This window comes from Nothoprocta perdicaria, unplaced genomic scaffold, assembly GCF_003342845.1.
Source record: "Nothoprocta perdicaria isolate Ctin4 unplaced genomic scaffold, notPer1 scaffold_224, whole genome shotgun sequence".
NCBI classification, from domain to species: domain Eukaryota; kingdom Metazoa; phylum Chordata; class Aves; order Tinamiformes; family Tinamidae; genus Nothoprocta; species Nothoprocta perdicaria.
In genome coordinates this window covers 370,533-397,286 of record NW_020455437.1, presented here as the reverse complement: position 1 = coordinate 397,286, position 26,754 = coordinate 370,533, and the positions used below count along the sequence as shown (strand labels likewise).

General features: G+C 42.4%; 1 protein-coding gene across 1 annotated transcript in view; it reads right to left on the bottom strand.

Moving 5' to 3' along the window:
* CFAP61 (cilia and flagella associated protein 61) overlaps window positions 1-26,754 on the bottom strand; it is a 95,279-nt gene that overhangs the window by 19,445 nt on the left and 49,080 nt on the right. The window contains exons 17-23 of the mRNA XM_026039239.1: window positions 19,204-19,302; window positions 16,585-16,753; window positions 15,358-15,532; window positions 11,010-11,302; window positions 7,211-7,538; window positions 6,329-6,420; window positions 4,451-4,656 (exon numbers count right to left, since the gene is read on the bottom strand). Of these exons, the coding sequence (XP_025895024.1) occupies window positions 4,451-4,656; window positions 6,329-6,420; window positions 7,211-7,538; window positions 11,010-11,302; window positions 15,358-15,532; window positions 16,585-16,753; window positions 19,204-19,302 (1,362 nt within the window). The remainder of the gene's footprint in view (window positions 1-4,450; window positions 4,657-6,328; window positions 6,421-7,210; window positions 7,539-11,009; window positions 11,303-15,357; window positions 15,533-16,584; window positions 16,754-19,203; window positions 19,303-26,754) is intronic.

The window sequence follows — 26,754 nt, the reverse complement described above, 5'->3', positions numbered from 1 at the left end:
TCTGGATGACTGTAGGTGCAAGCCTCCCTTCTTCCTGCATTTCAGCGCAGAAGAGGTGGGAGACAGAGGCTAGTGCACAACCAAAGCACCACCACCATATTCCCCAAGACCACCGGGGAGCTTTCCACATCATGGCAAGGCAGATGGACCCCTGGCAACCAGCTTGGCTTCCTACGTGGAATATATGCGCAGAAGGGGGAAGAGAAAAGGGGAGAGCAACATTTTCATTTTTAGCTTGGTTGTGGGCTGAGTTCTGCAGCTTTTAATCGTGCTGAACTTATCCCTGTAACTTTACTCTCGACAAAAGGAAATGTGATTTGTCTTCTTATTGACAAACGCGCACAACTCTGCAAGTTAGCAGAGTCTTGGGGACCTGTTGCTCAGGCTAATTCAAAAGCAGCATTGCCACATTATAGTCAGGAAATGCAGTACCATGGGGTTAACCCTCAGCCTTTACACCGAGCACAAATCAGTGAGGAAATCCATTGCTAGGTGCAGTCTCTAATTATTTAAAAGATAATTTGCATGCAGTGCAGAGATAAATGAGCTCCCAGGTGACAGCTGTGCCACTGCGTCCRTTCCTGGAACTGGATGTCCTGCTGGGAAATCTAAATGCAGACCAAGAAAAGATTAAAACGTTGGCTTTCTTGCCTTAGAGGAGGGCCTGCCCTGGGACAGAGGCATAAAGAAGGGGTGAGGGGAATGAATGTTTCCAACCAGTAGGTCTAGGAGCTTAACTAACATTTCCTCAGTCTACAGTTTCTTTTCACTAAGGGCACTTTACATCTTGTTGGAAGATCCTACAAGTGGATGCAGGTGTCATGTGTGCTAGTTTGAAAGGACTTTTTATTTTATGGTCCAAAAGAGAAATTCAGCCCCATCAGCCTTGCATTCAAACACCAATCGTGAAATCGTAAACGTGAACTTTATTTTAGGTGTTTTTAAGTGCTTTTAGCTTTCCAAATATTAACCACTCATAGGTGGGCTTCCCGTGTTGTTCACCACAGGCTGGATGTCCTGACATGTTTACCCTATTTTGTTAATTAGGAGAGAGTTTTGCAGAGCTGAACAGCCCAAAATTTAGAAAGATGAGACTTCAGTCACATTGTGTGTGCAGCTGCAATTCAGCCCCACAGTGGTTTGTCTGTAATTATGATGTATAATAATTAGCAACACCAAAAAATATAGAGGGCCTTGGTGGCTTTATGGTCATATTATCATGCATTAATTCTCTCAACAAGAATGAAACAGGGCATGGAAGTAAAATACTGTCTCCTCAGCTTCTTGCTACCAGCCACTATATCAGAAGGTAAAATTATTTTATAGCCAAGAAAAGGATCAAACTCACCTAAAGACAAAGCATAAAGATGATGATAAAATAGCCAGATAAGGAAAACATAGCACGTGAAATTCAGGAATTTTGCCTCAGACTTACAGAGGTGAAATAAGTGAGGCAGAAGATCGATAAGAACATCCAACTGTACAAGAAATAAAAGTCCCAAATCAGTTCATCATCACTAATTAAGAAATGCTCAAGAGAGCTGATGAAGACCTGCTGAGCGATGTCCTTCCATGCTGCATATGGAGTAATCTTGGCCAGACCACTTGGACACCCAGGTTGTATGTGGATGTGCGAATACCTCTGACTCGGCAAAACTTCAACCCTGGTAGGGTCCTAGGAGCTTCAGCCACCAAATAACCATGGCTAAGGCCAGTTAAGAACCAACCTGTCTTCTGCARAAGCTAGTGAATCCCCCAGTGAGAATATGTACTGCGATAGGATAAAGCTGCCCTTCCTCGTCCTGTATTGTTGACTGGCCCAACTCATCCTATTAATGGATCATCAGTGGGATCCTCATCACTCTGGAGATTTTAAAAATCTCTAGGCTTGTATAAAACTTGACCTCACTTGTAATCCCCCAATCAGCTTGGGCACCGTGCGAGGATCCCTGCATGGCAGCCCAAGAGGCTAATACGTTCTGAAGTGCCCTCGTGACAAAATAAGCTGCCCCTTTAGAAAGTTCATGTCTCACCTTGTCACGATCAGTACCTCAGGCTGGGCAGGCCAGTATTCTGTGCTCTAAAGCTGTTGTGAAGGCAGAAGCAAGGCCTGCTCTGCCAAGGGGCCCGTGTGACATGAGCTCTTGCACGGGGCGGGTTATAAAAGATCATAAGTGGCCGATCTTGCATACTGGGAAGGGCCTTTGTGCACCTATGTTCACACGGGCTTCTGCTATGTTAGCACTACCCATGTGGTAGGGTAGAGATATAGTAAAAGAGGGAGAATAAAGCTCAAAGAAGCAGAAACTTAGATGAGTTCCTGATGACAGCTTATTTCCAGAAAAGCTTTCAAAACCTTAAGTTCCCTGATTTACTTCCCAGCTCATCTATTGGGCTGTCCTCACCCATGCCTTGTCTCAGGCTTAATCAGAGTGGTGGGTGAGAAGGCTGATTTCAGGTGGGTGAAGAGAATTAGCATCTCCACCACATCGCCCCTGGCTCTCCAGGAGAAGACCTGACCAAATCCATTAAAATCAGCCTTTTATTTTCATCTGATAGAAGAACAGACAGAACACACTGTGATGGCACTGACCAATTTTGCAGCAGTTTGAATACCAATGTCCATTAAGCAGTAATTGCATAAAGGCATTTGAAATGCTTTCCTTCTGTTTTTTAAAGCACATATTCTCCCTTGTCCCTCCCAGACTAGGCAAGCAATAATTAACAACACCACCATGATTTTTATTTTAAGGGTGTGTGACCTTAGATGTGGAAATGAAAACCCACTGATGACTTTTGCCAAGATGGTTGGCAGAATTGCTCCGTCATTGCTCTAACGTAACTGCTTCTGGTCGTGCTGCCTTCACCCTCCTGTACTGCTGCTGTCTTTYAGTTGTAGGCAGAGAGAGGTAGTGCACATGCAATCCAAAGGAGGCCACAGAACTGGCTGGGTAACTGAAGACACCATCGAAAAGCCTGATAACAAGCCATTGAATATTGAGGGCTTTTTCCAGTGCTCAAAATATATTAGCTGAACAGGATTGGCTGTGACAGTGCTCAGAAATGATCTACCAGGTTAGTCCATGTCTCGTGCACTCTCCCTCAGTTTCCGTTATTGGCACTATACATACTGCTTATGTGAGCATAGCTCTGCATTAGCTGGGCACCACATTTCCTATAGACTGGCATCTATCTCTGCTGTGGTCCCAACTCATAACGCCTTACATGCCTTAGCAGCGGTTCTCCTGGAACACAACCTGCAAAGAAGCATTTTTGTGCAAGAAACCTTTAAGCAGTTGACATTTGGGTTCATAATGGTCTTCTTGTACAAGCTGAGACTCAAAAATGGAAGTGCTGTACTGTGTAACATTTATAATGAGGAGACCCTGTAGGAGGAGAACTGCAAAAGACATCAGACTGGGAGAAGATGCACATCAGCTTTCGGTGAAGTCCTGGATCCTCTCCAGGAGACTTCACCTTTGGAGACAACTGCTGAAAACCCTGAATACCCTGGACCACAGGGCATATTTTATATCAAACTTTTACTTTGAAAGTGCCGTATACATAAAATACCTCCATGAATCAGCTGTGCACCACCTACCATAACCTCATACTGATGTGGCTCAAATTCTTCTTTTTGAATTATTGAGTTGTCATTATTACATTCRCTCTCAGTGCTTCATATTCAAAAAGGGTACAGTCCCCTTCCGAAGCTCCACTCAGAGCTAAGTAATACTATTTAATCTGAATTTTTTATCATTTGTTTCTGTGTTGGCTTTCTGTCTTACAAGCAATTTATACAAGGCAGTACTTTGCCTCTCTATTCGTGACAAGGTACATTCCCAARCCACCCCTTGTGCGGGATTTTGTTAACTGAAAACAAAATAATTTGCAGCAGCCAATGCTTCTTTACCCACTAGTTCAATTGCCAGCTCCAAGAGTTCTGCCACATCCAGGGAACTCGGGACTTCTTTGCCAAGCTTGACCTCAAAAATACTTATTTTCACTCAGGCATAAGAAATAAAACCAATTGGAGGTAATTTTTTGTTACCATACAAGCAGGTAACCTGGTCAGTGTGACTATCATCATATGTGATTTAAATGTTACTAGAAACCTGTGACTTAAAAATCTGATTTCAGATSACTAGATCTTTTTAAGCATGAATTCTGAATATGAATCTTCATTAAAAATGACCCTTCAAACAGCTTTATGACTTAAGCTACCTGAAGAGTCAAAGGAAAAGTTATGAAGCTATGGAAATTTGCTTTCCTGTGGAAGCTGGTGAAACAAACGCTTGCTGTATCTCCAGATAAATCTCAGAGATGGAGCTCGGCGAGGAAGGTCTTCAGAGCTTGCATTAAAATATAATAAAATAAATAAATAAAGCTTAATAAAAACCCCTCTAATTCTGCTCGAATGTGATTTTTAGGCACAATGTTGAGTTCCTACCTGTAAAGGTCTGTAATCAGCTTTTGGTCCCAGCGGGCACAGAGGTCATTCAGCAGACGCTCATGCTGTCCATACAGGCAGATATAGTTGGAGACAGGAAGAGGTTCCTTGGAAAAGCAAGTGATGGCCTCCACCATGCTGTATTCGTTGATATGAATCCTGAAATAATCCCCATGTCTTGCTTCTCCAGTTATAATCTCCATCCCCTAGGAGAGAAAACACAGGGAAGGCTGTGAAGAGGAAGCGGACAGCTGACTTGGCTTATGTACGGGATCAGGCGAGATTTCTGTGCTGCTGTTTACCAGTTCTCAAAATCTGCTTTTTTTTTTTTTTTTTTTTTTTTTAAGACTTCTTGGTAACCTGATTTATACAGCAAGTCATTTTGCCATGGTTTGGGCACACAGGAGGTTTACACCTTGGTTACCAGCACCAAGGTGCAATGCTTCATGTGTTACATGCATGAACTTTTCCCATCGTCTCTGCTGTGCAATCCTGACCTCATCCTGAAATGCAAGAAACAGGACCCCAGCCTGGGTAACCGGTCAAAGTCCTTAAGGTCTCAGGCACAACCATCGATGTCCCACATGCAGCCTCTTTCCCCTTGCAAACTGAATATCCCTCTACTCTGCACTTCCCTTTTGCTAATTTGTTGCCTGCTGCTGGAACACGAGCATGGCTATTAATAAAAGAGTAAGGATGCTGATGCTCAAACTGCAGCATTTAGTTTCAGTTTGTTAAATCAATCAACTGCTCAATGGAAGGCAAAAATAACGCAAGGTGTTTTGAACCTCATATTRCAGTGAGGTGATCAAAAGTTGTTTTATAGAGCTGTATTCATGCTCCTTGTCTATATATTTTTAAAAATCTGTTGCTAGGCTACAGTAACCTTTGCTATTTCATTGTCTCTCAGGTAATACACTTCACTGACTTCCTTTGCTTAGAAAATTCTTCTAGGATTTACATAGAGTTTCTGGAGTGGCTCTAGAAGTGTTCCCTGATGCATGCTCCCTGATGCATGAAAAGAGGCTGGGAAGCAGCAAGAAAAGGTGCAGTGAGAGGCTTCTAATCACATGCTAGCAGCGTGCTTGAGGAAGCCCAGCTCCCTCTTGCCTGCAATGCTTTCTGCTTCCCAGGATGTACTGCTGTGGACAGCCCTTTCTGGACTGCAAAGTCAGGAAAACAGGTGAGTTGTTCTTTGATCTGTTCTTCCTAAGGTCTGGATTCCTTTTATAAAAGATCCCTTCTTTCTATAGATCCCTACTATCTGAGTTTTAAAGTCAACAATGAAGTAGTCTTTTAAACTCCCCCGTATATCATCTGTGGGAATGAATTTGACGCAGAAATCCCCAAGGAAAAAGCTATAATCTACATGAAACAGGAGCGTGACTAGGCATATGGTCTTCTCTGGCTTTAAAATCTTCTTGTTGCACAACTTATCTCCCATGAGAGAAGCCTTTCCCCAGTGTGCCAGGGAGAATCGTCCCATCAGCTAGGATTCATGGCTGCAGAATTAGKTTTTTTTCTGCTAGCAAAGGACAGAGCACCCCTTCCAGAATATATTCCTGAAGTAAGAACTGAAGTAAAGAGCTTAATCAGATGTAGCTTTAATTGTATGCATGCTATATTTATAGCATGCTAGTAAATTTACAATTAAATTACAGTAAATACATAGAAATTTGCGTTCACACTGTTTGTTCCATTGCAGAGTGCTGCTCTGTCCCAGCTCAGAAGGTCTCTATCCACCTGCTCATGTGCACCCCTCATCAAGATGTATTTTGAGATGTATGGTACTTATGAATCTACCTTTGTGATGCTCTGAGTAAGAATGTTGCTGCAAATTGAGAACAAATCAAAGGAAAGGTAAATCGTGTCACTTACATAATTAGGCTGTGCACGCCGTATGTCCAGGCATATAGGGATTTCTGGTTTGCAAATATGCAAGTAATGATAACCTCCAGGAAAAACACCTCCTGCCATAAAATAAAAAGATTAGGTTTATTCAATCATGAAGGCAAAATAAAGTGTCTGCTTATCCTCCCTCTACCATAATCATATATTAGATGCCAAAATCAATCTTTAAACAGGAAAGAAAGAACTTTAAAGTTGTAGTGGAGTTTATGTATTAAAGTTGCATTTTGGGTTTTTTTTTTTTTTGTTGTTGTGTTTCATGTTTTTATATTATACTGGTGCAGTAGCTGCATAGCAAAAAGTTCTGATCATCACTCTTTAATCATCTTAAATTTGGAATAAAGATACTGGAATCACTCCATGTTCACAGCAGTATAAATGAAAGAACAACTTGGTCCATTATTAGCAAAATTCTAAGATACAAGCTTATTTTTTGCAAATGCTGGACAATACTACAGGGCTGAAGAGTGGTGCATGTTGTGCATAATATGGAAGTCTCGCAACCCCTTCATCCTGCCAGTCTGAGAAGTCATGCAGCATGTCATGCAGYAGACAGCCTGGATCATCTTCTGGATACTCCTTTTCCTCTCACTTGAACATAGTCCAGCACAGAGATAAAAAAAACTTTTAGATATCTTGATCTGTTTGATTTCAAGGGGAAATACATCCCTTAGCACAAGCAGAATCATTCCCCAGCATCGCCTAGAGACACTCTCAAATGTTCCCACTGACCATTAGGGAGCTCTAGTGACTTTGGATGGCCACTTATGTGAGGTGAACTTACCTTTACTGTGGATCAGCAAAAATGCTGAAGAGGGTGTGAAAGGGGGGAAGAACTCCGTTTTGACATACCTTTAACAACACAGCCATTGTACATGGGGATGAGTCTATCCCCATCTTTCTGCGGCTCAGGAAGGGGCTCGAGGGTTGGATCAAGGAGTTCCAGCATGGACACAGCAAGCTGGAAGCCAATCTCTTTTGAATTGAAGTTGCTGTGAGTCCACTCATTTGCAAAGTATCTATTGGAGAACTTGGTTAAGGGGCCTGCAGCCCTGATACTGACATCGTTCGTTTGAAAGTCAGTATTGATGACGAGCCTTCCATCGTAGACGAGACAAGCATCATTAATTGCCTTGAAGGTTTCATAATCCACCATCCTATTGGCAAAGCTAAAAAATGCCTAAAAAAGATGTCAGGAAGTGTAGGTTATTACACATTAATTACTGTCTGGTTTCGTAGATAAAATCCTCATTGTGAATGAGAAAACATTCRTGCTGAATGCTGTATATTTTACAAACAAGAGCACGAATACCACATGATTTTATATACATGGATATATWCTACTAGTCCCATATTTATATCTATTAAGTACTAAACTAGGCTCAACTACTTCTGTTAAATTACATTAATTTTATTTTAATAACTGTAATAGTAATATCTCAGGTAGCCCAAACGGGCATGCATATTTTCTGTGTTAGTACGTGTAAATGAAATAGAGTGCAATTCTTTAAAAAGTTGCTTTTTTCTTCTGAGTGCTTAAGCCAAATTGAAAAACTAAGTAGTGGAAAAGTATAATGAACTTTGCATTTTAGCCAACCAGCTCTCCCTTACAAATAATTTTTGAACTGCTGTACCTAACTGTTTACCAGTAAACTCTGCTACACAGACAGCCAGAGTTGGGACATTTAATTAAATGAGAAGATAGGAAATTGGAATTGTCAACAGGAGACGTCTTTAGGCAGAGTGCAGAGACAGAACTTAATCTGGGAAGCCATGGAGGCCAAGAGATTTGTCAGGGTTATGAAAGGACCAAATATTTCCATGAAAATGAATTTGGATTTATTGTACTTGCTGGCAATTTAAGTTTTGGGAAGGAAAGTCAAGCTTTGTCAAGGTTGCTCTTGGTGTGTGGTTTTTTTTTTGTTCCCTACCTTGTCTGAAAGGGATTTTAGAGAGGCAAAAGCCCACTTGAAATCTGGACCCAGAAATGTGCTCAGGTAGGAAAGGAATGTCTTCTCAGATCAAGGTGAGACAGGGACCATGAAGCCCTTATGCCACCTGGAGATGACTCAGTTCTGAGCTATTAAAGATGAAGAGCAGGTTGGTAAGGACCAGCCTGGAGCTGGAGGGCCACAAGCACATAGAGATCTCTGCCCGTCTCCACTGCTTTCTCCATTTTAGACAACGTAAGTGAGAGAGATTCCCAGTGCAAACCAGAAAATGGCATCTTGACTAGCAGAAAAAGCAGAATTCAGTGCCACTGTCTTAAGCTGGCCTATGCGGGGCAAAGAAAACCAATCTTGCCTAAAACTTGGGCCTTAGGAGATGCTGCAGCCTTTTAGCTGAATTTCATCATGGAACAAAACCCAAGTAGAGCCTTAATTTATTTTTGTGCCTGTCTCCACATATAGTAAATCTTAAGACTTGCATTAGTGGTGAAGAAGATTTGCTTTCTGCTGTCAATTTAGCACTTCTCTGGTATTAAGAAGATTTCAGGCAGTTGCAAACCACAAGGATTTCTGTTCTCCTAAACCCTAAGTGTGGGCAYAGACCAACTGCTAGGCTGAGCATCTGAGCACAGCACTGAGGGCCCCAGCTAAAAGGCAGAATAGAAGTCCTCAGAGTAGGGAGAAAAAGGAATGGAGACTGGAGACACTCAGATAATAAAGGCAAGATTGAGATACCCTTTACACAAAATCAGGTTGTCTGCAAAGGTCTGCAAAGGATAGCTTTGCAGAGGAAACAGATGAAGCGTGGTGCTACCATGCCTTTTGCCAAGCCCCAGGCCCTTGATAAGGAGCCTTCCCTTTAATCAACGCCCTTGGTTGCCAGAGGAATTCGGGCTGTCGCGTAGCCCTGGTCAGGCTGCTGTGTTGCCCGCCGGCGGGCAGGACCTCGGTGCCGAGCAGGTGGCAGGGGAGTGCTGCCACGCCAGGCCTGAGCCATCTGCCAGCCCAAGAGGGCAGGGAGGGAAGGGGACGGCTGCTTGAGGGAAGCAGGAGATTTTCTCCCCTTGTTTTCAGCCTGCGGGATTGGGGCAAATTAAGCCTCCCAAGAAGTGCCAATCAACAGTTGATATTGGCTGAAATCCACCCCCCTACCCYGGCTCTTGCTGTGATGCTGCTCCCTGCGCCTTCTGCTCCCCTGTGCTGAGCCGCTCCGTGCAGGCGGCACTCCATCCGCACGGAGCAGGATGCCCCAGAAGGCAGCTGGATGGTAGACTGCTCTGGGAGAAGACACAGCCCCTCGCATGAGCAGCCAGGGCTCCTTTCTGTTCTTGGAGCGGGGAGAAGAGGGATGGCAAGTGGGAAGGAGTATAATTTAGARTAACAAAGATGATTAAGGGAATGGAACATCTCTCATCTCTCATACGAGGAAAGACTAAGTGAGCTGGGCCTGTTTAGCCTGGAGAAGGCTGAGAGAGAATCTGATCTATATATATAAATACCTGAGTGGTGAATGTAGGGAAGAAGGGGCCAAATTCTTCTCAGTGGTAGCCAGTGATAGAACAAGGGGCAATGGGTACAAGTTGAAACACAGGCAGTTCCATCTGCATGTGAGGAAGAACTTCTTTAGTGTGAGGGTGCCAGAGCCCTGGCACAGGCTGCCCAGGGAGGCTGTGGATCGGCAGCTCCCTGGAGGTCTTCCAAACCCATCTGGATGCCGCCCTGTGCTCCGTGCTCTGGGTGTCCCTGCTGGAGCAGGGGGGTTGGACTAGATGATCTCTAGAGGTCCCTTCCAACCTCAACTGTTCTGTGATTCTGTGATTCTGTGATAACCCTGGGAAGGATAGACAAAAAGAGGGGCAAAAAGAGGGGAATGATGAGCAAATGGGGCCACGGGCAGAAGGATGAAGGTTACACGGATGAGGTGATGGAGGAAGAGGAAGGTGACTTAGGGAATGAGGATGATGAACATGGAGTAGTAGGAACAAGAACCATATTAGTATTTTTGTGGAAGAGTGGTAACAATAGAGGGATTTCAGGGAAAGAGCAGAGAAAATGAAAAGTTGCATAGGAGGAGAGCAAGGAATCAGAGTTTAGGAAGAATGAAAGGTTCAGAGCTGTGGGCTTAGGCCTGGTCTCAGGACCCTTGTTAGGTCTTGAGATAAGGGGACCAAAAATAGAACCAGGTCAACTCTATTAAATGGGATAAARTTGCTGTATTCCCCTTCACCAGGAAAGATTTAGGTATCTGTAGACTAAAAAGAAACAGGTTGGGACTCTGCTGGAGGGGAGCACATGGTCCTTCCTCTCYGGAGTCCATGTGGAAGGAGTGGGCATGCAGAGGGGATGCTCTGAGGTGTCTCCTCCGCATATAGGCAGCAGCTACTGCGYATGTTTGAGTAACAACCACATCTCCAGCATGATCTAGAGGACAAATCAAGAGTATTTGCCGTTCTTCAATGAACAACTACTTGCAAGGCAGCTGACTTAAGCACGTTTTAATCCAAATCAGCCAGGGAATCAACAATGGTTTTATTTGGATTAAAAACAAAACAAAACGACCCCCCTCCAATCCTTCAGATTAACAAGTGAATGTTAAATCTTCCAGATGTAACAAGAAGACGGATGAAGCAGCGGGGGATCAGCCTGCGCCGAGGGCCTTTGCCTCAGGAAGGGGCACGAAGGCCGTGCGCGTGCCTACTTACGGAGCAGGGCAGCTGTAGCAGCTTGGTGTTGGTGGTGAAGGTGGCCCAGGTGACGCGGCCTGGCCCGTCGCCTGCGTCCCACGCCGCCAGGAGGGCSCCGGTGTGGACGGCCACACCAGCCTCGGCCAGCGCTGCCGCCACAGCGCCCTCCACAGCGCCCTCGTTGAGGCAGGTGAGCTGCGAGCCGCTGGGCGGCTGCACCACGTGGATGCGGGAGCCGCCAATGCCAAGCGCCAGCAGCGTGGCTACCGTGGTGTAGACGTCGATGGTGCCTCCATAGACAATCACGTTGCCTAAGGGGAAAAAATTAAAAAAAGATGGGGAAACATTTCCAAGACGGAATGAAAAGCTGATTAGTGTAACTGGGATGATAATAATATGAAATTGCTCTCTTTGACCCTCTTATTTCTCTGATGCTATGAAGCAAATAATGTTACCTGGCAACAGCAGCTCAGATAATTTAGTGAAGAAGCTGCACAAAATAGCCCCCGAAGTAAGCAAGTGCTTAACAGAGGAGTATGTCATTCACCTGACCCTCTCTAGGGAGAAAAAAAAAACAGCTTTCTAAAATCTTGTTCTCCACTGCCTTCTCAATTTTACTTATTCAAAGGACTTATTAGGCATAGAGGAGAGAAACGGACCAATTCAATTTGTCACATAGTAAAAAATAAAGAAACAAACTCTAGAAAGAACAAGTTATAGAAAACAAGGCATGGTGCAATAYGTAGGGCCAACTGTGCTGCTGCCTCCTCCAGCACTGACTTTTAGGCCTCACTACAATTGAGCAGTGTACACACACTACTCCCCCACAACCTAAATCTTACTATTTCTTAGACTGAATTAATGTCACTGGGGCCATGTTACAGCATGTGACATAGAGCAATGCAAACAGAGACTTCATAGAGCTCTAGCATCCAGGAGTAGCAGCATTATCACTGCTAGCAATATGTTCTGCTATTACCCTTTAACTGGACTGTTATTTTTTTGTCTACACTAGTTTGGCTACTTGTAGCTGCCAAAGAAACATCTCTCTTCCTAATGGTCAGAGAAAATAATAGCCCCATGATCATATGTGTTCAGAAATGATTGAAAGCCTATTTTTACTGTTCACGTGAGCGACCAGAATTACAGAATGATTTTACCTGCAAAAAGGCATTTACCTGAAATTATAAGATTTCAGGGTCCCTACTACATTTGCAAATGTGATACGGAATATGTATGATAAGGAGAATGAGAATTGTGTACAATGTGTACATTGCAAGATTGATTTTTGAAGCCGTAAGACCCCCTGCAGTTGCTCCTAAGTGCCAGGAGGCCTCCCTGTCCGCAGGAAAGTCCTCATCAGAGAGGCAAAAAGGAAGGGAGAAGTGAGACTGATCCCCTCCTTCCCTGCTGCAGCAGGGCATAATACAAGAAGCAAATAAACAAAAACAGTGGTGAAGGATGAACTCCGATATATCCATTTTTAATAATCTACTGCACTAATAAYGCATGTAAGAACACGGCATGAGCGTGCTGGTGACCTCCCGATACATTTAGGCATTTTTAGTTAGTGAGAGGTGACAAACACGAGCAGCCAAAGAAGAAGCCATGGCATCCAGGGGAGCGAGCAGTGCTTAGGTGGGACCCAGCCTTGCAAAACTTCRTCCTGACAAAGGCACGCAAGCCTGTGCGACCTGGAGAGATCTCAGCCATCTGCCAGATGAGAAAGCTTCTTCAAGAGCATTATATGTTGGCATTTCTGCATATACCAGATCAAATTCAAGCCCCACATATCTCAAAGAAAATTAAAATTCAGTTTTATATGGTAATATTAAATACGATTACACTCGGTTAAGGAAAGCAATGCTCCTCTACTGACCTCTTGTAAATCAACAATTTACGGTGGCTGCTTATTACAATATTAGTGGCCTTTTAAATGGCAGCGCTAGTTGTCTAGGAACTAGAGATATTCATTATGGACTGAAATTATGTTCACTGGACAGGGAGCAATTCCTCAAGATGCCTTTATTACTTAACTGCATGAAAATGTATCTATCTATGAGTAAACATAATAATCTTCCATGGAGAAAAAGCAGCCATAAATAAAGACTATTAGAGGAGTTCTATCATTTATTACTAGAATGCCAGCGTTCTGCTGCAGACCAGTATCATTCATTTTCCATAAGTGGAAGCACAAGATTTCAATGACCCCAGCATGACCCACATCTTTTTAGTTTGCAAAAGCAAAAGGAGTAAACCAGTGTTAGTGAAAGCAACGGTGGCTCTGGCCAGTGATTCATGCACTGGAATTTTAATGTGATAGTATTCCTACAAACATGCTTTTAATAAGGCAGTAAACTATGTTTAAGTAAAGAGAAAAAATAATTGCTCCATTTTGGACCATTAAAGCAGTTTTGTTCTTTAGTTTCCTCCCATCCTACTTTTTTATTTTCATGGAAAGTGCAGCGCTAATAGGAGATGAATTTCAATTAGTCGCAATTATGGTTGTAATGGGCTGCATGCATCGGGCGGCTGGGTTTCATCACGGAGCTGCAGCGCCGCTGCCGCTAACGCTGCTCCTGACACTGTGAGTCCACTGGCCCTTCTGGAGCTGCCCATGCAAACGGGAGTGGGTGCCTCCAGGGTCACTCCAGGAGGGATTCAGGGGCTCTCCGCATGTCTGTCTTTTCCCAAAGCTGGGAAAAGCTTGGGGAGCTTGGAGGAAGGCTGCAGTAGTCACCCGACTTGTGTTGAATTCTCTCTTCCACTCTTGTTTGGTGTCCCTGTCCTCGCGGCAGCGTGCGATACGAGGCCGATGCTGCCTTACATAAAATCCATGAAAAAGGCACCCACTGGCTTCATCTGCTTGGAGCATCCGCCGAAGGAAGGAAAGCAATTAAAACCCCTGCCTTAACTCATAATTAAAAGTTGCTCTCAAAATCAGTGCTACCAAATGAAGAGTTCATCCAATTAGCCTGGTGAGGCTCAAATTGTTAAGACTCAATGATTAACACTTTCCTTTTARAAATCTCCAGAAAGACGGGAGGAATATTTATACTTATTAATTTTGGGACTTTCTTCCTCGTTGCTTCATATGGTTGGGGGTAGCTCAGAGCAGAATCCAAACTCTACTGGTCTTGATTTTATTTCTTAAATTATCATATGCATATCCTATTCTTTAATACTCAATATTATCTGAAAAAATTCTGCATGCTAACATCTTTAAAGTAAGTTGACAGATTTTGACAGAAAGTATGTGAAGTTTGGTGCAATCTGAACACCAGAAAAAATTTAGGTTGGGATTAATTCCCTGCTCTTTACCAAAAGGCAAAACTAGGAGAAATGTAGAGATGAGAACTAAATGGGAGGATGAAACGCAGTCATCTCAGTAGCAGAGCTCGCGTGGCCTGCAGAGAGCTGACAGACATCCAAGGCAATTGCTAAACTCACCAGGAGCTTTGCTTCCACATCGCCCCGACCCCGTCACTTATTAAATTCAGCCTCCAGAAGAGGCTAGCTGCTGAAAAATGCATTTGCTTTTCAGATAGATATCTTAGACAAAGCTATGATTAAGTCAGAAAGAATAAGATTGCTAAGAAATATAAGCAGAAAAAGAAAGAGAGTGGTGAAGAACAGATATGGAGACAGGAAACTCATGTCAACTCATGTCTCTTGATCTCTTTTTCTGTAGTTGAAAGAGTTTAACCTTGAAACCCAGGTATTTTCTACAACGTATTCATTCCTTCAATTAATGAACACGTGAATAATGCACATAYAAATGGAGAAGACTCCAGTAAAATAATCCTTCCTTTTAAAAGACAAATACTACCACTTATGAAAAGAGATGGAGGAAATCCAGTAATGATGCATAAAAGTCTGCATAAATGCATGATTTTCATGGTTAATAAAAAAAATACAGTGAGCCTGCAGTTCTGTGTGAGAATCTGCAACTGATGTAACTGAATACAAAGATAACAAATATTGAAAAAATTCACCTCCTAATTTAGACCTCTCTCTTTGTAGTATGCCTCCAGCCTGGATATTTTTCTATACAACAGAAAAACACATTCACTAATTAAATTATTATTTAGTTGGCTAATTAATGCTCCAGCCAGCTTTGCATTTGGGACTCATTCTGCTTTATATAATAATTATAGATAATTAATCTATCTCAAGCCTCATTTTCCTTGCTAAATATGCTGGGTATCAAAAATGACAACAAATTGTAAATTAATCTGGAAAACAAAGCAGAGCAGATGAAAGACTTTGTTAGAATTAATCAGGCACCAATTATACCACGGAATTAAGCAAACAATGAGCCTCAAAAACGCTTCTACAAATGGACATGCTCACCCAAGCCCCTTACCTTCCGAGTTGACCGTGTTTTCTTGCAGCCAGTGCATTGCCTCTAAGCAGTCCTGGTCATCGCGCAGGATAAAGACATTGGAAGGGGCTTCCCCTGGGCACCTTTGCTGATGTTTCTCCTCAACTTCATGGTTGGTTGGGAGCTTACTGATAGCTGCTCCGGTGGGACACGGCACCTAACACCAAATGAATGGATCCATGACGCGCACTTTGGAGCACTGTTGCGTTAACAGTGTTCTTGTTGGCACTTGGACCCACTGGGATATGGTTCAGCCATATAAGAACAGGCCTGACATCAAATAATCTATTTTACCCCAAAAGAAAATCCTCTTAATCCTAATGCCTAATGTTTTGCATAGTCACTAGGCCTTCTAATGTTAATGTGACTTCTTACCAAGTAAGGGACAAATACTAAGGATGAACTGATGCTACATAACAAAACAGAAAGCAGGTAACTCCCTCCTAATTTTTATAAATATATTATAAATATATTATATTATAACTATATTATAAATATAATATAAGAAAAGATCATTTTAGTTTTTTGAGTTGAAGGCAGTTAACCCACAGTTTTCTCTTGCCTCAATTATCTTTCTCCTCCAATGGAGTTACTTCCCATAACTTATTTTGCAAACGATAGACTTTTTTCCAAATACATTTTTCTAGGAGCACTTAAACTCTTTCAGATAACACTTTAACTTTTATTTCATCCTTGTTAAAGAGCCAACATCATTTGCCATTTAATGTATGATTCTCCTCTGCAAAGTGATTATAGGGAAAAAAAGGGACTTTCTTGCTTCACAAAACTGCTGCAAGCATGAAATCCAGATCTAACTGTGGAGTTCAGGATACCTTGCATTAATATTTGTGTCTTAAGAAAAGSAGCACAATAAAGAGTCTGCAGGGCTCAGCACAAGCTTGAATCCCCATTTTACATATGACTGGGACTACTCTTCAGCAGGTCACAGTGGAAAAAATACTAGGAGCCTCACTTAACATCTGATTCTGAMACTGCTGGTGTAAAGTTTTGTAAAGCTTCTCTTATATGCTCAAACATATTTTACTTCTCCAGCCACAACAAGTGCACTGAAATAGCATGACTTGCTTCACCAAAGGGCAAACCTGGGTATGGTCATCCTGGGGAGTACTCTTCACCTCGTCTAACCATAGAAACATTATTCACTGCAAATCACTGAGTGGGGTGATTCGGCGTGTCTTACACCCTTACCTGGTACTGCTGTCCTGTGCAGAGAACAAGGTGATCGTAGGGCACTTTTTTCCCCTTGGAGACCACTACATATTTGGCAGCTCGATTGATGCCAGTCATTTTACCAACCACAACATTAACCCAGGAACAAAGTGACATCTGTGCATAATCTTGATCATTAAAACAGTGGCTGGGAAGAAAGAATATCTGTAAGTGACATTTTAGCAGCTGACAGCAGGCATTAATTAGACATCTGGTGAGCTAGTTGAAGTCCCCTAGTGGTTCAAGCCTGCTCTCTTGCTGTGAGCTTCCTACAAGTCTATAGTAAAAGACTATTCATTATGAAATACTCGGTTACAAATTGACAACTTTCTGCTAAAACCAAATAATCCCTCCCAGCACTGGGCCACACTACCCCAGAATTTCAGAATAGAGTCAGAAAGATGTGCTTTGCTCTGTGTTTAGCTGAAACGATCATGAAACCAGCAGATTTTCGCACCTGCAGAAGTATTTTTGCTCTGTTTTTTTCCTTTTTTTTCTGCATACAAGACTCCTTCATTAATTTTTTTCCACTTTTGCTTCATTTGGTATTCATCTTGCACAGAGATGTCATTTTTATAATTTCAAAGAAATTATCTCTAATGTTAATTAACCACCAATACGAAGGCTTGTTTGTTTGCTTTAAGAAGCAAAACCTTTTTCTATCTAGTGATTATGATTTCCAGAACATTTTGGTCCCAAATCTCCTAGGTGAGTGAGAAAGGAGATTGGAAGTCCCTCTCTTCAGCTGAGGTACATTCCCTGCCCTTCTTCTATTTTTGAGCAGTGTGAATTATGGGGACACACAAATGAACAAGTACTGGGATATTTATTTACTATGACATCTATGTCATCCTCTCTGCTTAAGAGACTTCAGGAAGGGCAAAGATCCTACAGGCAAAGATTTCTGAAGAGAAAATAAATCAACACAGATGTATACYAGCCATAGCATTGTAAAATGCTGGAGAAACAGGCGCAGCACGTTCTCCTCCTGATCTGTGATGACTCTTGAACACCACTGAGCTTTGCAATAGCCCCCCATGAATATTGCCAGACATCTTTCAAATCCAGCCAGACTCAGTACTTTCCTAACACTGAAAACTTAAAACAGGAAAGATGCTGTTAAAATAAGGTTCTTTCAGTAGAAATGAAGATTAATGTTAATCCCAAATCTGTTTATAGCCTTGAAGTCACTGTAGGYAGGAAGAACCTGGACATCTACCAAGTAATGCTCACTGGCATTGACAGGCTCCATAACTTCCTGTTGAAGCTGAGGGATAAAAATCCCTKCAATCCCTGACAAATTCCATTCTTTTCAAGAGGGCTAAATATAGCACAATTAAATAAAAAGGGGACTGGATTCATGCTTGATCATTTGATGCCTCTATACCATACGACTGCCATGGTGAATACTGGAGAGAGATCCAGCACTAAAAACTGCTCTGAATTTACCATTTGCGTTCTAAATTATCAGGACTGATCGCTGCAGAAGATTAATTGCTCTTATTGAGTTCCAGGAACTGTCCTAAAGGAGGCCACAGAAGCAAATAAAGTTGTTTTCATGACCTGGCAACTCTGAGAACTGAATGACCGGGCTTTCTGAGGTGCTCTGCATTCCCTGTATTCACAAACACTGAGGGAAATAAATAAGGGAAGAAAACCATTCACGATTCTAAACCATAATCATGCAGAAGTCTATAAATAAAATGGCCATCAAGGACAGAGGAGGCTTTTCAAAAGCACCTTGGTAATTGAGGCGCGCGGCTCCCAGGAGACTGACACTCCAGAATCGCAGGGATGCTTTCAGAAATCATACCCTGCAGAGTTCAATTTTCACCCTTAATCTGCTTTCAAATTTTAACGGCTTGTTCTGGGAAGGCAGTTATGGGCTTCAACTCTCCTTTGGGATCTGTGTTTTGTAATTACCAGTAAAACTCTTTTTTTTTTTTTTTTTTTTTTAAGTCTTAGGGAAGAGTTTTACTGGGTAAGTGCCTCTGTGTGCATGTTGCTTGTACATATAATCCATTCATTTACCAGAGCTGCACTTGAAAAATCCACCTTATAGAATCATTAGGGTTGGAAGAGACCTTCAAGATCATCGAGCCTGAACTTTATGCAAGGAAGAACTAATTCAGGTCACAATCTATCAAAAAATCCTTGATGGGACAAAATTGCAAATGAGATGAGCCCGTTTTAAACTGGAGAGCATCACAACATTCTCATATCTTTGTCTCTGAAGGGATTTCATGTTTAAGGCTCAGCAAGCAAGACAYTGAGTTGCTTGGTCATTTAAAGAGCTAGTCCCTTAGGAAATTGCTGCTTCTTCATTAACAGATTTGGGAAAAAGCAGATTATAAGAAGTTATATGCAAAATAATAGAATTAAATTATGCCAGGCTTACTGCTTTTTGCTTTGCAGTATCACCCTAGAGATAATGACATTTAACTTATTTTACAGGTGAACGCATATACTGTAGAAGTACTTTGAGGGTGTCTATCTGTCTGGATATCTCTCTAAAATTTAGGGCAAACTCACAAAGATCTGTAAAGTGTTATATTTTTCACTTTGAAGCTAAAGAAGTACTCAGATACTAAATCAAACCTGTTAATTAAAAATCTTCCATGGTTGGAGCCTGGTGGGTTTTTTCCTGGAAGGCCATGAACTGAAATCAAGGTCAGATTGTTAAACTTCAGATGCGGGCTGCGAAAAGAACAAAACAGCATGGTTAGTTGGGTCAGTATGAACTTGCTAAGGCTCAGTTTGCTGCAGCCGTAATGCGAGTGCGTTGTAACACACAGCTGCTTATACACAGTGTTTATAGATGGCTGAGAATCCCACTCCATCCCTTCCATTAGCAGCAGAGTATCTAGCTCCGGCGATGAGAGTGCCCGACATTTCCATCTTCCCCTTCCTTTCTTCCTTACCTTCCAGCGCGGATTTTGGACAGTTTCAAGAGTGACTTACTCATGCCAATACACCAGCAAGTGGCACGTTAACAGGGTTGGAACAAGTCATTCTCTGGGTGGAACAGAATAAAAACCACTCTTGTGCTTTTGCTGTTTGCAGTCCAGCTTCTCTAGGAAGAGATACGGCTGCAGGATATATCCTGACAACCGCTCACTTGGCCACTTCCTACAGCAAGTCTATCAGAAGTTGAAGGATGTACGGAGGAAAGAGCACAGACTTTGATTTCGAGACCACCAGGATACAGAAAACAATGCATTTACATTGGCCTTAAAATAAGACTTACCATTTTTCTAAGGGGCATATGTCTTCAGAGACCAAAAGAAGAATACTTGCTACTGCAGTCCCTCTAACAYTGCAGTGTGGGAAGGAATGGGACTGAGTGGGACTGACAGTATGCTGAACCAAATGCGATCTGACATTTAAAAACAAATAAATATTATGAGTGATTAAAGCCTTCTAATCTTCAAGGCTTTGTGTAAGTATGGATTGGTGCAAATGCTACCAAGGAATCAGAATGCTTTTTACCGACCAATGTTAATTTGTTATTCATATGTTCCAAAAAATATATTCAAACAAAGGTAAAGGTCACACTTAAACCAAGGAATTTCCAGGTTATGGTTGCCACGCTCAAAATGCATATTAATAGTTTAATTCTGGATTATGGATTATCTATAGCAAATCTCCATGCATACTTAGGATGAGTGCAATGTAATAAATAACCTTAATGTAACAAAGTGCATATATTTATAAAGATTATGGGCCTGATTCTCTTTTAAATTAAGGTCACTCTGCAGAGATAGGTGTAAATAATTTTGCCCTTCATTTGTGGACACATTATGCTGGCTGAGTGATTTAAAGTAGTCTTAACACAAATGAGAGTCTGGCCCAACACATGCAGCTGAACTTTAAAGTGTATGGAAAGCCACTTGCACTCATKAGGCACTGTGAATGTGGATAAATATAATTACCTGCACACACCTAAAAAGTATGACTCCTTGGCATGTAATTACGAGGAAAGTTATTCCAAGACATTTTTCTATCCTGCCTCTTACCCCATGCAGCAACTGGGTACAYTGTGCGTGGCCTCTTACCCAGCAGGTCTTCAAGTGCTCCAGTCACATTGCATTTAAACTTATCAAGCTTTAGGWTGCACGTGATGCAAGCAAGCATCAGGAAATGATAGGAAGAAGGCCCCCAGCAGCATCACTTGACCTCTTTTGCACATGTGCAGCAGGATGTCATCCTTATGGATCTGGCCACATACTAGTTTCTTCTGCAGATGCTCTTTGTCATTCATCCTTACACCCTCATTCAGCATTTCTGCAGACATTTGAGAGCTCTTTGGGTCCTCCCCACTTCAGTTCAAGATTTTACACTCTCTGCAGTTCTATTTCAGGGCTCCCAGGGCATTCCCACGGGCCCYAAATGTTAATTCACATTTCTCATTCATTAACCCCTTAGGCATAAAAACACTCATTACTGTCTCCTTAGAATACCCTGGAACAATGAGTGAGCTGCAGTTACGATTCCCATTTTATATTTAGATTCCCAATTTATATTTATATTTAGAAAATCATGGCATGTTTAGAAAATTGGATGAAACCCCTCAAAAATGCCTGCTGATTTTGGAGGTGTATTTGAGGACGATGTGAGCCCAGCACCTAAGAAGGCCTTCCTCGTGTCCCCACTCTTCACCGGTGCTGGAGGAGCTGCCTTAGCTCACAGTGTCCAGCACCCAGCCCTGCCAGCTCTGACCATTTCATCTCAAAACAAGCAACTGCAGACATTTTGGCTTATGAAATTTGCCCACACAGCACAGCTATCAGGGGTCARGAAAGGAAACAGACCCTACACTGGCTTTTTCTGTTGGTTCCCAGCCTGCTTTTGAAAGGACTATCCTGACTGCATGTCAGCTCGCAGCATGGGCGCCTTTTAAATATGAAGCTAAACACCAACAGCAGCCTTATGGCACACAAGCAGCTTGCTAAATTACCAAACTTGAATTGAGAACTGCGCTTRGGATGCCTAGGGCCAAGGTTTTAAACCCATACACAGGTACTTAAATACAAGCTGGGGAAATAGGGGCAAAATGGAGGTGCTTAAGTAACATTTAAAATCCATTCCTGAAACACAAAAGTTGCAGACAGATTGCACCTTTGACTATGCTGAACATTATCAAACTCTGTCTCATTCTCCCTTTTTTTCCCCACAGTAGCATTATTTGCAGACTGCTAAAAGGATGGATTATTTATTGCATAGCAAAGGATCTGGAAACAGGTGCTGTGTTGCAGAAGAGAGACCCCTGTGTGCTTCCCATACGTACAGCACTGCCGAAGCCAAAGCGCAGTACAAGCAGAGGTGCCCATTTTGGGGGAAAAAATAACAAAATAGAGTCTGCAAGTTAAGAACCTGAACCAACACAATATGACACAAGAGCACCTGCATTTCAGAAGCAAATAATTCCAGCAGGGATTCGTGTTGCTGTGGATACAAAAGGGAAGAACAGCGCAAAGACACTGGCCAAGCGGGGAGGGATTAGAGTATCCAGGGAAATAAGTAAAAGGTATCGGGTTTCTGTGCACAGTCCTGGAGGGTGGCTGCAAAAGGAGGTCTGAGCATCCTCCTTCTCAAAAACAGAGCAAGATTGCCAATTTATTGTGAAAGCAAGCAAGGGCACAAGCAAAAACCAGAAGTTTTAGTATGTGTTTTAGGTATACACTGTCATTTGCCAATCATCTGCCAATCATGGAATTTTTTAGATAAAAGTTGAATCAGTCATTTATAGAAATCAAAATAAAAAGGGTGACAGGGGAGAATGCTTTATCCAAATAAAATCCCAAAGTAGGTAAGTCCATGCCATGATCTCCTATAAGCATAATCTTTAAGCAATTTATCGCTCGGCATTATATCCTATGCAAAGGTGTAATTATGCTCTATCCTCAGCTTTGTTGCAGCACAGACATTTTAAATACGGCAGCTCTAGATGAGTTTAAAACTGGTAACAAACAGTCTGTTTTCTCTACTCTCAAGAATGAGCTGTGAGAAATTCTTGCATTAATGAAACTCTGGAAATTTCCCCCCACAGGCTTGCAACAAAACAGAGAGCTTACGATTTTGGAGGGGGAGAAGGGCTGCGGAAGGAGGGATGATGACACAGAAGGGTGAGCAGACAGTAACCTGGGCACCGGGCAGAGAAACCCAGCCCAAGGAGCAGCCTCTGTCTAGAAGGGTCACAGAGACAGCAGCTCCCCTTGGCTCAGATAATGTGATACCCAAAGCAGGGCTGCAGCTTCTTCTTCTTTCACCAAGAAGAAAACCAGGACAAGCCTTGGAGAACAGACTTTTGCAAAAAAACAGGACTTTCAGAAAAAAAACCCATCTCTACACAAGTGACAAACAGAAAGGCTCAGCTTAACAGGGCAGAAAATGCTAATGCAAAAATAAATATATTTTCACCAAAGGATACATATTTGTATGGTACCGTATACTTTCTTTATGGGTAATATGTGTTTTCATACTGCCACTATCCTAAATTGCTTTTCTTCACGTGGATAAAGTACAATGCTTTCTCGGGGAAAGCTGAAATGAAGTCTATGCCCTTCCCCTTCCTCCCAGCCATATTTGTCTCAAACAAGCAAGAATCAACACAACATTGAGCATGCAGATATGTGAAAACGAGGCAGAGGGCCTTGGCACCAACCRTAAGAAAAAATATTAAGGTTGTGAATTAATGTGCTCAGTGAAAGAAGGGATTTCTGAACATGTTGCACTGAGACACTTTTCCATACAAGGGGCAAGTGGTTTCCCCACTTCCTCAGTAAACTGTCTGGGGTGAGACTTCCTCCAAAAACCAGGTGGAACTATCAAGAACAGAGGTAGAAATAAAAGGAAAAAAAAAAAAGAAAAGCGAAACCAATTCCCAGCAGCTCATTTAATCTGTCTGATTTATCGGTCTAATTTTGTCTAATTTTGACAGCAGGGGAGAGAGACTTCAGTCAATGACTTCCCTGGGGAAATTCACACCTTTTTCTTCCCAGAACACGATAGTTCCTATTCCAGGAGAGGTCTCAGCACTGGCAAAACACACAGTGAGAGTCTTCCCCATGAATTTTAGCAGACTCTCATTTTCCAAAGACAGGTGGCACCCAAAGAAGGGTGGTACTTAAAGAGCTGCTTTCACTTTCTTTCCCTCCCTCCCTCCCTCCCTTCCTTCCTGGCTTCTTCTTGCAAAGCTTCTGGTGCCCCAGGGTTCAAAAAATAAATATTTTCCACTTCTTTCCTTGCTCTCCCTACAACCTCCTTCCCATCTCTGATCTGTGCTCATGTGGTGTCCCTCTCCTTTYATGATCCCTCTTCTTCACCATCTTGCCTCAAAAAAGTCTCCCCCAATACAGTTGGGGTTCCCCTGCTAGGTAACATCAAATAATTCTTTTATTTTCTTCCTTTGAGTGGTTACTCCTTGATTCTCTTCAAGCTTGAAATTTTAATATTCAATTTTCTGTTTTCTCCTCTCCRCTGTTCCCAAATAACATGGTTACAAAATACTGGCAACTCTGACACTGCTGTATTTCAATTTTTTTATTCGCTTCACTTTTTCCAGATAGCTTTAGACCACCCCACCATCTTTATTCCTTTGCTGTCCTCCACTGAACACATCTCCTTCCAGCCTCCTATTCACATGCCCATGGCAGAACTGATTTTTCTGAAACAGCACAGCCTGCCTTCGCCTTGGGCCATCCCTGCCCCCGACCCTCTGAACATCTCTCCCACCCCACTGGCCGCTTCGCTTTCCTCACCTCTCTCAGTTCGGCTCTACCTATTCCTGCACACTTTTCTCTTCCACATTTTGCTCCTCAATCCACAGTGACTGTTGCAATTTTCCCTCTGAGCTCTTCTCCCTGCCTTTAGCCACCTCTGGCTAAACAAACTTTTTTTCTCTGAACGTTTTTACCAGCATCTTGCCAATACCTGTAAAGGGTGTAACAGTCTTTGTATTTTCATATTAATGAAGCTGTACAGCATTCAAATACTTGGACTAAAACTCTTGAGAACAACTTAAAACTGAGTCTTAAGTGCTGTAATTTTACATCTTTCTCCTTTATCTTTACATCACTTGAGGCTCAATCCGAGCTGCCTTCCCATTTGGCACTGGGGAACCTTAGGAAAAGTCACTGCATTTGGGCAGCACCAGAGAAGCATAATCCAAACTGCGACTCCTCCGACACCCCAGCTGCACATTTCTTAGGGGGTCCTTTTCAATACTAGACAGTTCACCACGAGATGTGACATTTCCAGGCTCTTGCTTAGGAAAATCTATGTAGCAAACTCCTTATACAGTGAATCTCCTTATACTACGAATCATTTTTCCAAACACTCACTCTGAGCATTAAAATACTTATCTGTGAATGGGAATTAAAGCTATACTAAACACTAGAGGGCAGAATCACAACACAATCAGACAGATTATTTCTCTGATTGAAAAGTCTGGTTTTCTTAAACTTGTGGGCAGTTTATTGACTGCTTTGAAAAAAACAGAAGTTACACCCCTGCAGCAGCTCTCAGTGAAAAGTATTTTTTAAGAAAAGTCAAAACTAACTGAATAAAAAGAATAAAACAGAAAGCACAGCTCCTTCACATTAGCAGAAAAATTCGAAGTACAAAAGACTAGAATTTTGCTCAGGCAAATAATTGTGTGTGTTAAAAGTTGAAAGAGTCTCTGAAAGCTGCAAATGGGCTGTGACAGAAGAATGTAATTAGAAAAGCATAACATAGTGATGCTAATTGAGGATCACTTTTGGCTGAGGTTTGTCAAAGGGCTGTTATGAAGGATGATATCGAGCCTCTGCCACAGCTTATGGCTCGTATCAGACTGGGATTCATCGCATTCCCGATCGAACAACACGGCAAGGCATGACCTGTCTTATTCATCTCTGTCGCAACGTGATCTCTATTCACTGCGAATGATGGAAGGCAACAATGTCTGAGGGACACAGGCTTGGTGACACCGAACACATGGCCAGCCACAACATTGTGCTGGCTTTGCCTTGGTATGAAAGAAGAAAAAGGGGTGATGAAAAGGAAGCACGTGCATATCAGTTCACATGGCAGAGATAGATAGTATAAAACAATGAAGATCACCAAACCATTCATTGCGTGCTAGCTCTGTGATCAGCAAGTAAGCACTAACTATTTAATTAGTCAACTAATTAGTGACAGACAACATGGAAGGCTTCAGACATTCTCAGACAAATGCAAAGATAAAAAGCCTAATTAAACAGCAAGCATTATGCTAAGTATTGCCAACCCGGACAGATGTGCGGGATACTGTGGAATACAGTGCTGCCAGACAGCAGGAATCAGAGCTGCTCTATCAGGAAAAGTGTGGTAAAAAAAAAACAACAACAACAACAAAACCCTGCCATTGCGAAGCTAATTTTAGGCATCTTTAATTCAAAAAGGGAGAATCTGTCCTGTAGACAAAATCTGGGAGATTTGCAATGCTAGAGAGGGTCCAGTTCTATTTTCAGTGGAAGATACAGGGTTTTAACAAAAATATACTTTAACTTTTTTTTTAATGCAAAAAAAAATTTCAAACATGCAAATGTAAAAAGGAACGTATTTCACAACATTATCACATGAAATCTAACTGCAGCCCCCCCGCCCCCATTTGTTTGGTGCTACTTTGCATAGTGCTTTGTGCATATTCCCAGTGTCCGGGGAGAATAAGTCATKGTTTACACCAGAGGTTCGATTAAGCAGGTTTCCAAAATCATGGATTAAAAAGGGCTTTCCCCGTAATCAGAAGACAGCAACACTTCCCATAGCTATATGCAAAGAGGGGGACAAAAAGCTAATCGGTCCCCTCTGCTGTCACCAGCAACGAGATGCTGCTGGGAACGCTCTGGAGTTACGTGAACAGCCAAATGCCAGTGTCCTGCTGCCCGAGCGCCCTGGCCCATGTGTCATTTGGGGCATCCCCCCACTGAAATGACACCAAGAGGCTGTTTCTGAGTTATCTGCTATTCTGGCTGAACGTTGCTGCTGTGATCACCGTTCATAAATTGGGAGTTTAAACTTGATGGAATACAGAAGACAAACCAACCCTGCCCTCTGAGTAAATCAGTATTTGGGGAGGAGGTTATAATTTTAGTGTATGTCAAAAGCAGGAAAATGGAAAGATTAAGA